Consider the following 16,236-nt stretch of genomic DNA (forward strand, 5'->3'; position numbering starts at 1 on the left):
TTTTTAAGAAATTCACGTTCCTTTATTTATTTATTTATGACTGTGTTGAGTCTTCGTCTCCGTGCGAGGGCTTTCTCCAGTTGCAGCAAGTGGGGACCACTCTTCATCGCGGTGCGCGGGCCTCTCACCATCGCGGCCTCTCTTGTTGCGGAGCACAGGCTCCAGACGCACAGGCTCAGTAATTGTGGCTCACGGGCCCAGTTGCTCCGTGGCATGTGGGATCTTCCCAGACCAGGGCTCGAACCCGTCCCCTGCATTGGCAGGCAGATTCTCAACCACTGCGCCACCAGGGAAGCCCAACTCTATATACTTTTGCACCTTATCTTTTATTCATTAAACAGTAAAATATCAAGAGCTGTTGTATGTTTGATATTACTAAGTTTTGGTAATTAATTTTGTAACCATTGGCAATCAGAGAAGCCAAATTAATCCTGGCAATCAAATGGGTGGCAGATTATGTAGCCAGATTGCTCTTAAATCCTAATCAATTCTATAGCTGCTTCATGGAATTTAGGGTCAACCAGATTTGGAATCCTGGAACTTAGGAGACAGTTCCCTTATTTCTGAGGCTTTCATTTATTTATTTTTGTCTGCACTGGGTCTTCATTGCTGTGTGCGGGCTTTCTCTAGTTGCAGTGAGAGGGGGCTACTCTTCGTTGCGGTGTGTGGGCTTCTCACTGCCGTGGCTTCTCTTGTTGTGGAGCACAGTCTCCAGGCACACGGGCTTCAGTAGTTGTGGCACATGGGGCTCAGTAGTTGTGGCTCATGGGGCTCAGTAGTTGTGGCTCGTGGGGCTCAGTAGTTGTGGCTCGTGGACTCTAGAGCATGGGCTCAGTAGTTGTGGCACATGGGCTCAGTAGTTGTGGCTGGTGGGCTCTAGAGCGCAGGCTCAGTGGTTGTAGCGCATGGGCTCAGTAGTTGCGGTGTGCAAGCTCTAGGGCACGTGGGCTTCAGTAGCTGTGGCTCGTGGGCTCTAGAACGCTGCTCAGTAGTTGTGGTGCACAGGCTTAGTTGCTCCGCGGCATGTGGGATCTTCCCAGACCAGGACTCAAACCCGTGTTCCCTGCATCGGCAGGTGGATTCTTAACCACTGCGTCACCAGGGAAGTCCCACTTGTGTGGCTTTTTTAAAAAAGGTGGAATACTTTCCCAAATAGGGAGAATTTCATGTCAGGATGCAATCACCGATGGAGGCTCCTAAATTGACTTCCTCGGACCCTTTTAAATATTATAACTATGCCCTGCCTTGAATGGTAAAAGGTCATGGGTGAGAGGGCACACTTCAGGGACTTTTCCAGTTTCTCTCTAGCCCTAAGATTCCACTTCAAGACATAGGTCTTTAGGTAACATCATGAGGTTTAAACACTTCTCACTTGACTAGATCTCCTATGTACTGAAAGTCTAATTCAAAATTTACAAAACGTTACTCCCGATTTCCCCAATCTTTCCCTCACAGCTGGAGCCTTCCCAAGTTACTAAGTCATCTTTTGTGTTATTCAAGCGGAAACCTCGGAGTCGCCCCTGACTTCTCTTCCTTTCACCACCCCCCAGTCCACCAGGAAGCTCTGTGGGCTCAACCACAACACCCAGAACCAACCACGCTCCACCCTTTCCCCCTGTTCCATCCTGGTCGGATCCACCATCATGTCTTGCCAGTAGAATACAAGTCTCACCAGGTGTCCCTGCTTCTCCCCTTGGTCCCCTACACTCCATCCTCTAACCAGGATGATTCACTTAAAATGTCAGGTGGATCAAATCTTTCCTCTGCTCCAAATGCTCCCCCTTTTGCTTAGAGCAACAGCTAAGTCCTTATAATGGATTCCCACAGTGCAACTCACAGCGTGGGTCTGCGGTGTGGGTTACGGGTCTACGTCGAGATGAGAAAAGAAATGCAGAGTTCACATTTAGAAACTTTTACAGCAATCTGGTAAGAGAAATTTTAGATGGCTCTAATAATAAGACATTGGGCTCTTGTTTTATATGTTTTTTAAATGTCATTTTTCTAGTAATTCATTTCCATTAAGTCTTATAAAACTATTAGCCGGCAATGGATTAGGGAAAACAATAATAAAGAAACGGGTCCTCCGCGACAGGTACTGGGAGCAGCAGTGGCTTCACACCATCCAGGCCTGTTCCCTCTCCGCATTCATCTCCTCTCCCCTCCCGGCTGTCCCAGCCAGCCCGGCCTCACCCTGGTTTCACACACAGGCCTGCCTCAAGGCCTGCGCACTGGCTGTTTCTTCTGCCCTTCCCCCGGCTCTACCGCGGTGACCTCCCTCAGCTCCTTTGAGTTTCCATCAAATCTGACTTTCTCACTGAGGTCCAACCTCACTACCCTATTTACAATAACAACCCGACTCCCACCTCACCCAAGCACTCCTAATTCCCTCACCCCACTCTAGTTTTCCTTTTTCTGTAACTTAATCGGCTGGTGACATAACTGTGTAAATTACTTCTTCATTTGCTTTTACGTGTAGAAAGTAATTATGGGGGCCTGTGTGGTGGGGGAAGAAGGGGATATTGTAGGAGAGGAAGGAGGCGGGATTATCCACTGAGGGAGATGACAAAAACTCCCTAGAGCAAAACACTCCATGCGGTTTTCTTCGACTCAAAAGAAAGCATCTCATGCCTACAAAGCATGATTTTACTCGTTTGACAGCATGGTAGGGCAGAGAAGGCCATCCTCGGACAGAAAACACGCCTTTGGGAGGCCTCGTTAAAGCGGTCAGTGGGGAAGAAGGTCAAGTCCACCCTGGACGGTACCAGGGCGACAGAAGCCACCACCTCATCTGGCCGGCCCTCTACAGACCCTTCACCTGTTAGGCAGCTATAACATGCTCTCCACACACAGAAATCAGAGTACCCCCCCTTTAGAAATGTACACTGACGTTACTGTACATTTACGATGTGCTGGGCACTCACCTAGTGAGGCAGCACAAGGCAGTGAAAACCAGCCAAGTCTTAGATCCATTCGGGATTTGCACCCGCATCTATTGATTTAAGCCTGATGCTCTTTTTACAATAACAGTTGCTTCTCATACCTCTGCTCGAGTGGTGGGAAGGGGAGAGGGGGGAAAGTAGGAGAGGCTGGCTTCTTAAGGAGCTGCTGCGGCACCATCAGACCTAAGATCCTCAAGCCCACGCTAAGCAACAGTCAGTAACAACTGGGCTCCTGCAGCCGAGACCACAGCCACTTTTTAATTCCCTAAGTCTTTCTTTTCCCTCATGATCTGAAGCCAGAGCTGCCTCTGAGGTACAAAGGGCCACCATATCAGGCAAGTTCCTCTTAAATTCCAAATAACCGATTTCTAAGCACACTTTTTGAAACAGCCCGTTAGTAAGTTTGGGGCAGCATACACATTCATTTTGAATTATCAGGCTCTCAGGGGCCCAGTTTCCTTGTATGAGATGAGATGGTAAAATGCGCTGATCTCTGTGTTCCCTTCTGGGTTAACTCTAGGACCCTAATTCTCAATCCAGACCAATGGCTCTTAGTCATCAGCCCCAGCTATCGGGTCAGATTAATCGGTAGTACTTATCGGGTGATTACAATGGGCCCAGTGTGAAGCCAACAAATCCAGGGCCTGTCACACCAGAGAAATATGCTTGACAAACCTAAGAGTTTATTACAAGGGCCAAAACTCATGAGTGATCATGCCAGGCAGTGAATGGGCAACAGGAGACTAGTTATTTCATTTAACCCCAAAAAGAGACTCCTACGGCCTCCCTCAGTGTTCTGTAACTGCCTGGAACCATTACCCGGACTGTGCAATGGCTTTCTAACTGGCCTCCCTGCTGCCGTCAGTCTACACTGCATCTTCTAGACTGCTTTAAGAGAGATCTTCCTAAAGCTCATATTAGATCATGTCATTTCTCTATGCAAAGAGTTCTGATGGTTTCTCCCTGCCTATAGGATAAGGATACACAAGGCTTCCCCAGAAGATCTTCTGTCTGCCTTTCTAGACTCCGCATCTCTCCCTACACCCTACCATCTGTCACCATTATGTACAACGCTACACGCTGAAACAATGCACGCCATGCAACGTGTATGGTGTTGGCCTTCACCAGCCAACGCCCTTTCCTCCACTCTCAGCTTATTCAGAATTCTCTCCTCCTTCAGGCTTGGCTCAAATACGCCTCCTCCAATGAGGAATGTCCAGTTCCTCCCGTGCCTCTTTCACACCATTGAAGTCTGCAAAAATACACTGTATCAAAGCTGAAGTTCTCAAAGGCAAAAACATTTTTATTCATATTTTTTGGGGAAAAAAAAAAAGCCGGATTACTAACTAGTAACGACAGCTAAATCATTTTATCAACCAAAGATAAAAACCTTTATTAAAGACGCGTTGACTTGTACCAAAATGTTCATTGCAGCTCTATTTACAATAGCCAGGACATGGAAGCAACCTAAGTGTCCATCATCGGATGAATGGATAAAGAAGATGTGGGACATATATACAATGGAATATTACTCAGCCATAAAAAGAAATGAAACGGAGGTATTTGTAATGAGGTGGATGGAGTTAGAGTCTGTCATACAGAGTGAAGTAAGTCAGAAAGAGAAAAACAAATACAGTATGCTAACACATATATATGGAATCTAAGGAAAAAAAAAAAAAAGGCCATGAAGAACCTAGTGGCAAGACGGGAATAAAGACACAGACCTACTAGAGAATGGACTTGAGGATATGGGGAGGGGGAGGGGTGAGATGTGACAGGGTGAGAGAGTGTCATGGACATATATACATTACCAAATGTAAAATAGATAGCTAGTGGGAAGCAGCCGCATAGCACAGGGAGATCAGCTCGGTGCTTTGTGACCACCTAGAGGGATGGGATAGGGAGGGTGGGAGGGAGGGAGATGCAAGAGATATGGGAACATATGTATATGTATAACTGATTCACTTTGTTATAAAGCAGAAACTAACACACCATTGTAAAGCAATTATACTTCAATAAAGATGTTTAAAAAAAAAAGATTAAAAGGATGTAAGACTCAGAATGATATCAAGATAATAAGGGCATATAAACAGTCTCTGAAAGGGGAAGGAAAAAAGAGGATATCCTAAAATTGCTCATAATAACAGAAAAATGCAGAGTATTGTGCGGGGAATGGTGTTATTATCATAAAGTGCTAATAACATTGTTAGGTAATTCAGCCAAATAAAGCAGTATTTATGTACTCATCACTAGAAGATCATGAATCTTAAAAAAAAAGACTCATTGACTCACTAGTTTTAATGGAGAATCTGCTCACTAAATGTAGGGCTCATTTAGTGGGAACATATATATGAAACTTTGCCATTGATCAGTGGATGTTTTAATGGCAAAGAACAAAACTGCATTAAAATATTAATGCTACTGACCGTTGCTTTGCCGTTTTAGTGCAGCTCTTATGGAAAATGCAGTAAATCAATTCCAACATTAGAGTAATATCATGAAAGGTATTTGCTGGATATTGACTTTATTACTTACTTGAAAATTTCAAGGCAAAGTGAACCCCTTTTCCCTGAAGCCCATCTTCTCATTATGTACTTTGGAGTGGATAATAAGATCAAATTAAAATTAGACTTGGTCAGGGCTTCCCTGGTGGCGCAGTGGTTGAGAATCTGCCTGCTAATGCAGGGGAAACGAGTTCGAGCCCTGGTCTAGGAAGATCCCACATGCCGCGGAGCAACTAGGCCCGTGAGCCACAACTACTGAGTCTGCGCGTCTGGAGCCTGTGCTCCGCAACAAGAGAGACCGTGATAGTGAGAGGCCCGCGCACCGCGATGAAGAGTGGCCCCCGCTCGCCGCAACTAGAGAAAGCCCTCGCACAGAAACGAAGACCCAACACAGCCAAATAAATAAATAATAATTAAAGGTGCTAATAATTTTTTAAAAAAAAATTAGACTTGGTCTTCATTTCTCGAATTACATTGTCACAGTTATAAATTTTTCTAATACTGGCTCTCAATTGAAAATAGACTTTGAAAAATCCTCCCTCTCTTTAAAGTCAAACCTGAGTGTTATTCATGTCTCTTCTCTTTGTCACACCCTCAGAGTCAGTCAATTTTCAAATTCTGCTAATTCTAGCTTATAAATATATTCTTCAGATCCCCCATCACAAGCCACCACCTGAATCTCCCGTCTTCAGGCTGCCACTGTCAACTCTTGCCTGGATTATGCATCATTCTCCCAATCTTGCCTACACACGGAAAAACTCATCATGCCGTTCCTTTGCTTAAACTCTTCAGTGATGTCCCATTTCCTGTCCCCCTCCCTTCCAACAAATATTTAATGAGTGCATCCTATACACCAGGCACTGTTACAGACCCTTCAGGTGAACTGAGATCCTCAATAAGGCCCCCATGGGTTGCTTGGTCTGGTCCCTGCATATTCCCTCATCCACTGTTCACATCTGAATTTGTCAGTCTATTGATGTGAACTGCTTCCTGTTCCTTGAAGTCACCATTCTGTCCCTGGCCCCTATGTCTTTGTCTAGAATGCCTGCCCCTGTCTTAGCCAACTTTAACCCGCTGGATCCTTTAATAGTCTAGGAGTCACTTCTCTGGAAGCCTTCCTTATCCCCTCCCACAACCCCTGCTCCTTACCACCACTTGAGTGTCCCTGCTCTGAACTTCTAGAAAGCCCTGTGCCCATTTACACTATTTTAGTTTTCATATTCTATTACTGTGTTCTGTTCTGTGTCAGTTTCCTCAATTACACCTTGAGTTCCTGAAGGCAAGTCAAGGTCTTACTCATCTTTGTATTCCCAACGCCCACCCCAGTACATGATACCAGTAAGCATGCAGTGAATTTGTTAAATGACTTAGCAAATAGAGATGGCTGGGAGAAGACAAAGACCGTTATGATCCCAAAACATTTTAGATGAAAACTGATACTTGGGGATACTGATACGCTCAATCTGTGCAGATCGCATTTCTCTCAATTGCTGTGGCTCCAGAGAAAACTGGCAGCCAATGGCATTATTTGTAAAACAGCTACAATCTCTTCTAACCAGGAAATCCCATGAGGGTGGCCTGGACTGTCCAGCTTTCTTCCATGGTCCACGTTCTTGAAGACTGTCAGGTGATAACATGTGTTTCGTAGCTTAACAAAACCCAGAAGAGGCAGCCATCAGCAACCCAGCATGTGAGCCACGACTTAAACTATAATACACACATCTCCTGGTAGGAGGTGCTGGATGAGGAGACAAAAACCCAAACAAACAAACAAACGAAACAAAAAACAGCCCCCACCCCCTGCTAGACACAAAACAGTCCCAGAACTCAACATCACAGTGAAAATCCTTAAACAGCAAAGTGTTATATGTGGTGCTGGTATGAAGGGAAATGGTCCAAAAAGTCCAAAGGATGACTTTATGTGGAGAGAAACAAAGGTAAGAAATTTCTGTTATGGTGGAACCCTGTGTAATTTTCCAGTTCTCCTTGTCTGAGGTTTGAAATGTTCTCATCTCAAACTGGCAATGCGTTGGCTTTCATGTTACTTTCTTTCTGGGGCCCATGGGACACACCTGAGGATTGGTGGTAGTTTCAAAATGGGTCTAAGGTTCTATTCCACCTCTGGTTTTGTCTCCAGCAAACCTCATTCATTCACTCAACAAATACAGACTGAGGAGTTTCTATATTACAGGCGCTATCCAGTCTTCTCTCATGCAGCCTACATTCTGGTACTTCCATCCCAAATAGCACATTTTAAAACTGGGGGTGCCCTAATGAGCAATAAAGCCAAAATGCAAAATTGATGCTATAATTCAAAATTTCTACATTTCCTTCTTTATCCAATTTCACAAAAGCCAATATTTGCACAGTAAAAAGGAATTGTCCCTCTTAATTAACCTCAAAATGTCCTTTCTCCCTCTCCACTACCTCTACCACAAGGGGCCGGTTTTAAGTGTGCAGGATGTATTTTCAGTGTTGGGGTGGCTACAAGCATGAACTGAGCAGGGACTAGACATGGGAGTTCCTCACTGATGCAACCATCGTACACAGCGAACAGCCGTCCCATCCGGGATGCCAACAGCGCCCTCAGTGAGGAACACTGCTGGTCTTTACACTATGTATGCTCGATTTAACAGAAAGGCAACCCAACGAAGTGTTACTGAATGCCTCCTGGGGTGTAAGGCAAAGTGCTAGGTACTAAAGGAGACACAGTAAGACACAACTGCCTGTCTTCATGAAGCTCACAGCTGAGTGGAGAAGTCACCAAAAGAGCTGGAATAAGTGCCAAAGAAATATTAATAACTGCTGTAAGAGAGAGCTCAGAAGAAAAGATACTTTAATTTGAGAAATCAGCAAAAGCTTTATAGAAGACATGATGTTTGAGAGGGCCTTGAGGGGTGGGTAATGTTAAGACAGGTAGAAATGGTGGGCAGACAGAGGGGAGCAACTGAGCAGAGAAAACGTCACGCACCAAGACATGTCTAATGGTAGGGAAAGAAATTTATTTTCTGAACAAGCTGGTATATAAAGGACTTATGGGGAGAATCCTCTCTTTGTTGAGAAGCCGCTTTGATAAGTACCATAGGGAAAAATATCTGAGTCTGCAGGGCCTGATGCTGAGCAGAATATTCTGTGTCAGGCAAGAGGAAGGATTTGCTTGTTGCTCCAGAGATGGAAAGAGAAGGACGTGAAATAAGCACCAAAAGACAGTGTTTTTTCAACTAAATGAAAAACAACCAAGGAGAAGAACTGGCAGCCAAGCCTAGAAAACAAGATATAAAGAGATTTCTTTGTTGTTTCTGAAAAGTCCAACTGTTTCCAATAGTTTTTCTGTTTGCTTGTCAAGTTACCTCTTTTTCAAAAAATTTAGTAAAACAACACCACCACCATCATTATCAAAAGGTAGCCATCTCTCAGCTCCCAAACTAAAGTTGAAATTGGATAGTGGTCCCCACTTCTTACCTGCCTTGAAGTCACATACGACCCAAGGAAAAATATCTAAATTCTATATACTGTTGACAGATATCCCAGTGTACCAACTACACTGATCCTAAAAATTGGAAATTCAGTAAGTGGCTGTATAAGAGACAGCTTATTCAGTTGAAAATCAGTTTGGACTGAGTCTTATCAAAGCCAAATCCCTGTCTACATAAAATATGGTACCTCTGAGTTCAGGTTTTATTGGCTGAGTGCTGCATAAATGCAATAAAAGCTTATGATGGTCTGTTTTCCTTGCAATAAATATCCACTTTAGCAAATTGGAAGGTAGAAGGAAACTGGGTTCTAAAAAGTGTAAATATCTATAACCCAGAATTCCGGGTAGTAATTGTGTCAACCCTGTCAGGATCGGGTTCAGCAGCCCTGGAGCAGCCCACCTGCAGCTGCCTTGCGAGACCTCGGACTTCTCAGAAGGCTCCTCATCAAAAGAGACTGGCTGGGCAGCCTGCAAAACTGCAAGAGTCAAGGCCAGTTCACTGCTGGAGGTCACACTTCCTGTCCCCTATTCCCTTCAGATCTCTGCTTGGACAGTTACCCAGAGATGCTGATGCTGATAGGTTTGTAAAGGTCCAACGATAACCTGAAAGAGTAAAACTCGTTTGCTTTCTTAACATGAAGGTAGAAACGAGTCACCTCTGAAATGCAATTAGGGACCTTGGGAATAAGTAAGCCTTTGGGATCTCATTCACAAGCTGGGCTGCCCTCCCTGCCTATGGAAGGATGACCACTTGCAGAGATGCAAGGGGCCGCTGAACTGTCACATGCACAGAACACACACTCTGTCACACACACACACCTCTCCCACACACACATACAACAGGAACTATCATCATCCAGAAAAACGGTGATTAAAAAAAAAAGTTAGCTCATCTATAATCTGGGAGAGGTGATGGGTAAGTCAGTCGCTGGGTAGAGGTGTTATACATCTGCTCCTTGGCAGAAGGACAATGAAAAGCTGCCCCTCAGGCACAACTGGCTTTAGGGCAGCGCCTTGCTGAGAGGGTCTCTGATGGAAAAGGAGGCCAGCCAGTGGGAAACACGGGTTCCTTACCTCCTCTCCGGCCTCAATGTCTCGGACTGCACGCAGTAAGAGGTGGGGTCCGTTGAACACAATTGAACAGTTGGGGTCACAGCTGTGATTGAGCAAAGACATACTGCAGGAAAGAAAAAAAGGAGAGACCATCGTGGCCCAGAAGATGGAATCAAATATCTAAACTTAACGACTACTGTGGGCAAAAGACACTTTAGCTTAGGGGCAGGGGGACAGGTAAGGTTGACAGTGTACCAGGGATTGAGTGCTCTAGGGCCACTAGCCCACTTCCTGTGAAGTGAAACGCTCCCCAAGACGGAGGCTCACTAGGGAAGTTTGTTAATAAAAACATTTTCTGAGTCCTTCGGGGGGGATGGGTGAGGGGAGGTAGTTGTCTCATTATACCAGCCAGTAAGGCAACCCAACATGAAGATGGGAGAAAAAAACTGACTTGCAAAGGAATAATTTCTGAGATAATGGGATACGGCAGTTAAAACCGCAGCCAAGACACCACTGAGCTTCCCACACAGGACTGCATTTGTCAATGTCCTTTGGAGGAACTGCCACCTTCACGAGAACATGCACAACTATGCTGAAGAATAATTAGGAGTACTTCCTCTTCAACAGAACGCTAGGTTATCTCGCTAACGAGACCCTCATGCATTCTGGGCCATGGCCAAGTCATTTTATTACCTTGGAGGCACATTTTTTTTTTCCATCTGGGGAGGGAATGGATTTAAGCTACCACCACATTTACAGTTAGAAATAACTGTAAGTGAGCATCACCATGTAGAAACCACTTTCTTAGCACTTGAGCATGTTTATCAAATTTAACCATCACCATAATCTTCTGAGGATCATTTACTGATGAGGAAACTGACACATGGAAGTTAAATGACTTCCCCAAGGACACATAACTAGTAAATGGTGACTGAGTTTGAACCAGGTGGTCTGAACTCAGAGCCCATGCTCTGAACTAGTCTATGTTACTGCTTTTTGAGGACCCATACCATAGACATGTAGTTGATAACATGTGAAAAATAAGAAGCTGAATTCTCAGACTCACAGTTAATTATAAGAAAGACCCTATTTGTATTAGGACCCTAATAGCATGAAAACAAAAGGAAACTAGGAGTGACCCTGGAGTGCTTGTGGAAGGACAGTCTAGTAGCTCAGTGATTCAGATCACCTCAGAGATAGCTGGAGAGAACACTTCAGAAGGCCAGAGCCTGAAAGTGTTCTCGCCTCCTGGAGCAATGGGGCTCAGAGTATGCTAAGTCGAAAGACCAAATGAACCCAACTGGCGCAGTATGGCAAGTCTGGTGAAACGATCATGTGCATCAGCCCAGAAGGGTGGGGGAATAACAAAATCTCAGCCTGATGGTTTATTAGCACCCACAATCCCCAACTTTTTACCTCAAAGTTCCTGAGAACAAGAATTTAGATCTGAGGTATGCCTCTCTGTTAATACCATAGCATATAATGTGGTGATATAAAACGGTTTTTTTTTTTAACTTCACATTTTCCATTTTCTTGTAACTTATCATTAAGTTTCAAGCGTGGCTCTTGAACCAGCTGCTTGTAACAGCCTTTCTAACTACTTTTAAAAGGGTGGGGAGGTGGGTGGGAATTAAAGTTGCTTCTTCCAGTAAATGAAATGCCATCCACCATACCTAGGATACAGGCCAACACCAACTTCCTGCATCTCTGCATTACAGATGGTGAAAGAGTTGCAGATCACCTGTAAAAACAAGGGGGAGACAGGATTACCAGTCACCTAAGAAACTTCATAGGCAAGACAACAAAAATTTTCAAAATAAAATGTAGGATCCTTGGGACTTCCCTGGTGGCGCAGTGGTTAAGAATCCACCTGCCAGGCTCCCTGACTTCAGACTATACTACAAAGCTACAGTAATCAAGACAGTATGGTACTGGCACAAAAACAGAAACATAGATCAATCGAACAGGATAGAAAGCCCAGAGATAAACCCATGCACATATGGTCACCTTATCTTTGATAAAGGGGGCAAGCATATACAGTGGAGAAAAGACAGCCTCTTCAATAAGTGGTGCTGGGAAGACTGGACAGGTACATGTAAAAGTATGAAATTAGAACACTCCCTAACACCATACACAAAAATAAACTCAAAATGGATTAAAGACCTAAATGTAAGGCCAGACACTAACAAACTCTTAGAGGAAAACATAGGCAGAACACTCTATGACATAAATCACAGCAAGATCCTTTTGACCCAGCTCCTAGAGAAATGGAAATAAAAACACAAATAAACAAATGGGACCTAATGAAACTTAAAAGCTTTTGCACAGCAAAGGAAACCATAAACAAACCAAAAGACAACCCTCAGAATGGGAGAAAATATTTGCAAATGAAGCAACTGACAAAGGATTAATCTCCAAGATTTACAAGCAGCTCATGCAGCTCAATATCAAAAAAACAAACAACCCAATCCAAAAATGGGCAGAAGACCTAAACAGACATTTCTCCAAAGAAGATATACAGATTGCCAACAAACACATGAAAGAATGCTCAACATCATTAATCATTAGAGAAATGCAAATCAAAACTACAATGAGATATCATCTCACACCAGTCAGAATGGCCATCATCAAAAAATCTAGAAACAATAAATGCTGGAGAGGGTGTGGAGAAAAGGGAACACTCTTACACTGTTGGTGGGAATGTAAGTTGATACAGCCACTATCCTCCACTATGGAGGTTCCTTAAAAAACTAAAAATAGAACTACCATACGACCCAGCAATCCCACTACTGGGCATATACCCTGAGAAAACCATAATTCAAAAAGAGTCATGTACCAAAATGTTCATTGCAGCTCTATTTACAATAGCCAGGACATGGAAGCAACCTAAGTGTCCATCATCGGATGAATGGATAAAGAAGATGTGGCACATATATACAATGGAATATTACTCAGCCATAAAAAGAAATGAAATGGAGTTATTTGTAGTGAGGTGGATGGAGTTAGAGTCTGTCATACAGAGTGAAGTAAGTCAGAAAGAGAAAAACAACTACCGTATGCTAACACATATATATGGAATCTAAGGGGGAAAAAAAAAAAAGGTCATGAAGAACCTAGTGGCAAGATGGGAATAAAGACACAGACCTATTAGAGAATGGACTTGAGGATATGGGGAGGGGGAAGGGTAAGATGTGACAAAGTGAGAGAGTGGCATGGACATATATACACTACCAAATGTAAAATAGATAGCTAGTGGGAAGCAACCGCATAGCACAGGGAGATCAGCTCTGTGCTTTGTGACCACCTAGAGGTGTGGGATAGGGAGAGCGGGAGGGAGGGTGATGCAAGAGGGAAGAGATATGGGAACATATGTATATGTATAACTAATTCACTTTGTTATAAAGCAGAAACTAACATACCATTGTAAAGCAATTACACTCCAATAAAGATGTTAAAAAAAAAAAAAAAAAGAATCTGCCTGCCAATGCAGGGGACACGGGTTTGAGCCCTGGTCCAGGGAGATCCCACACGCCGTGGAGCAACTAAGCCCGTGAGCCACAACTACTGAGCCTGTGCTCCAGAGCCCACGAGCCACAACTACTGAGCCCATGTGCCACAACTACTGAAGCTCATGTGCCCTAGATCCCATGCTCCGCAACAAGAGAAGCCACTGCAATGAGAAGCCTGCGCACCGCAACGAAGAGTAGCCCCCGCTCGCTGCAACTAGAGGAAGCCTGCGCGCAGCAATGAAGACCCAACACAGCCATAAATAAATAAGTAAATAATAGGGATGGAGCAGGAAAGAGAAAGAGAAATTTTAAACAATATGTGCCATGTGTTAGATTTACTTCTCTTCATTATTTTATTTATTTATTTATTTTTATAAATTTATTTATTTATTTTTGGCTGCGTTGGGTCTTCATTGCTGCGTGCGGGCTTTCTCTAGTTGTGGCGATCAGGGGCTACTCTTCATTGCGGTGCACCGGCTTCTCATTGTGGTGGCTTCTCTTGCTGTGGAGCGTGGCTTCAGTAGTTGTGGCTTGCAGGCTCTAGAGCACAGGCTCAGTAGTTGTGGTGCACGGGCTTAGTTGCTCTGCAGCATGTGGGATCTTCCTGGACCAGGGCTTGAACCCGTGTCCCCCTGCATTGGCAGGCGGTTTCTTAACCACTGCGCCACCAGGGAAGTCCCTGCAGTGTGTTATTTGAAATGTGCTGCAACCAGTTACCCAAAACCTTCTCTCTTACCTTGTCACTTAGAAACAGAATACAAAAATTATAAAATCTAAGCTGACTGGTTTTTTTTTTTTTTTTTTTTTTAGCTGACTGGTTTTTAAAAAGTAAATGATAGTAACGGTAAACATCAGGTCATGAAACCATGATGCTATCTAAGGCCAAACCAAAAACATTCATTTAAAAATCTATGTGTTGATAAATAATGCTTTTTTTTGGTGGGGGGGGGTACAAAACTAATTTAAAGCAAATTAAACTATGTATACCACTTGTTCAATGGAAAAATTAAAATTTTGTCCTTATGTTATATGAATATTATTGATTTTGCAAATGTATTTTACTATACAAGCCAGGTAATAAATAAAATAATCTTACTTAAGTAAAGTACTTTATCACATCCCATATCACAATATACTGGGACATGTGTCCTTCTAGACCCTGGTACATTCAAGTACTGCTTCCACAACTTTAAAAGTGTCTGTCACATTTCAAGCTGTGGTCACAAATAGTGTTCACTAGACATATAGAATACTCAGTATTGACTTGTCAAGGCTAAAATCAACATCAAGGCCAATGTCATAACTGAGGGAACAGCAATCATAAAATTGTGCTTCCTATTTTACATGTTTTCCAAGGTCAAACTACCAAATGTTAGCAAATGAGGATTCACAGAATGAAGCCCCTTTAGATAAAATGTTTGCTTTCTAAAATCCACCCATATTTTCATTTTTCTAAGGGCTTTCTTTACTCACAGCAGAACTTATTATATCTTCAACAATTGTCCTTGATAATCGAAAGCAGAACAGGAATGATATTCACAAATTTGCCCATTGTTCTTTCCCTGAGGACATCACCTAGCATTTCACCTCCTTATAAGTCATCTGATGAAAAAAGCACTTACTATAGATGTCTGCCAAGTATGTATAAAAATATAAAGCCCTGGAACATGATTTCCATTGTTTAATTTCCCTCCCACATCCTGAGGCTCAGAACTACTATGATATTCTTAAATAACTTACTATAGAATATTGTTGTAGGTTTCCATAGCTCTGACGTAGGAGTCTTTTCTGTTAAAAATTGTATTTAGTCATGCTCCTATCCAAAAAGTTTATTATCACAATGAATTCAACTTTTTTCCACAGAGCATACTTAAAGATTCTTTTGTTCAACTTGAATCTCTAAAAATGTTCTCTTACATGATAATCCAGTTTCACCATTCTCTTTCCATGTAACTGGAGCAAAAATCTACCCGTGGGCAGTGCCAGTATTCCTCACTGTAACTTTTCTGAGTTCCAGTACTAAATTCCTAAATGACGTATGCTAGGTGGTGAGTATCACCTGATTGAGGCTGAATCGAATATAGCAGAGTGCGCCTCCAATCAAGGTAACTGATTTTCCATCAAGTTAATGGAGAAAAGAAAACTGCAGAAAAATATTCCATGTGAAAGATAATACTGAACACTAACCAACTGCTTAATGTAATCCCCAAACGAAGGATGAATTCAAGTGTGAGCTGAGGTTATGCTCACTATGTAGAAATTAAGGTGAATATTCTTTCCAGGAGAAAATCTGGCAGGCGAGGGTTTGTCACACTGATCGTACTTGACATCTCAGGGACTGAAACCCCAGAAGCACATATTTCACATTAGAGCACGTGAAGTGTGCATGACTCATCTGCAAGCTGCACAGGCCTGCACCAGGGTGTTCTGGGGTCTACAGCATCTGGAGCTGTTTCTGGCGAGCAGTGGCCACAGATGCAGGAGCACCTCAGTGGGTCAATCCTTCTGTGGCTTCCCATGCCTACCCAATCCCTGGACACTGCCCAATGACCCACGTGAGCGGGAGCCAGGAAGCAAAGGACACCAGACTAGAGAGTCACAACTCTAGTTACGGAGTCCAGAGGATGCAAGAAACTAGGCTCTCAGGTTAGACAGTCCCTCTTGTGATCTCTCAAGGTGTGCTCCTTTATTTTCAGAAATATAGAAGCAAGTAAAAGAGAAAATAAACCATGGCTTCATTCCCACCCACACCCCAA

General features: G+C 43.4%; 1 protein-coding gene across 7 annotated transcripts in view; it reads right to left on the minus strand.

Annotated features, from left to right (window-relative positions):
• SMYD3 (SET and MYND domain containing 3) overlaps positions 1-16,236 on the minus strand; it is a 715,741-nt gene that overhangs the window by 149,974 nt on the left and 549,531 nt on the right. For 6 of the 7 annotated variants that reach the window (XM_059905330.1, XM_059905320.1, XM_059905338.1 and 3 more), the window contains 2 exons: positions 11,645-11,712; positions 9,993-10,095 (listed from right to left, as the gene is read on the minus strand). The exons of the other annotated variant lie outside the window; for it this stretch is intronic. In XM_059905330.1, the coding sequence (XP_059761313.1) occupies positions 9,993-10,095; positions 11,645-11,712 (171 nt within the window). The remainder of the gene's footprint in view (positions 1-9,992; positions 10,096-11,644; positions 11,713-16,236) is intronic. 7 annotated transcript variants of the gene reach the window in all.

This window comes from Balaenoptera ricei, chromosome 1, assembly GCF_028023285.1.
Source record: "Balaenoptera ricei isolate mBalRic1 chromosome 1, mBalRic1.hap2, whole genome shotgun sequence".
Classification (NCBI taxonomy): domain Eukaryota; kingdom Metazoa; phylum Chordata; class Mammalia; order Artiodactyla; family Balaenopteridae; genus Balaenoptera; species Balaenoptera ricei.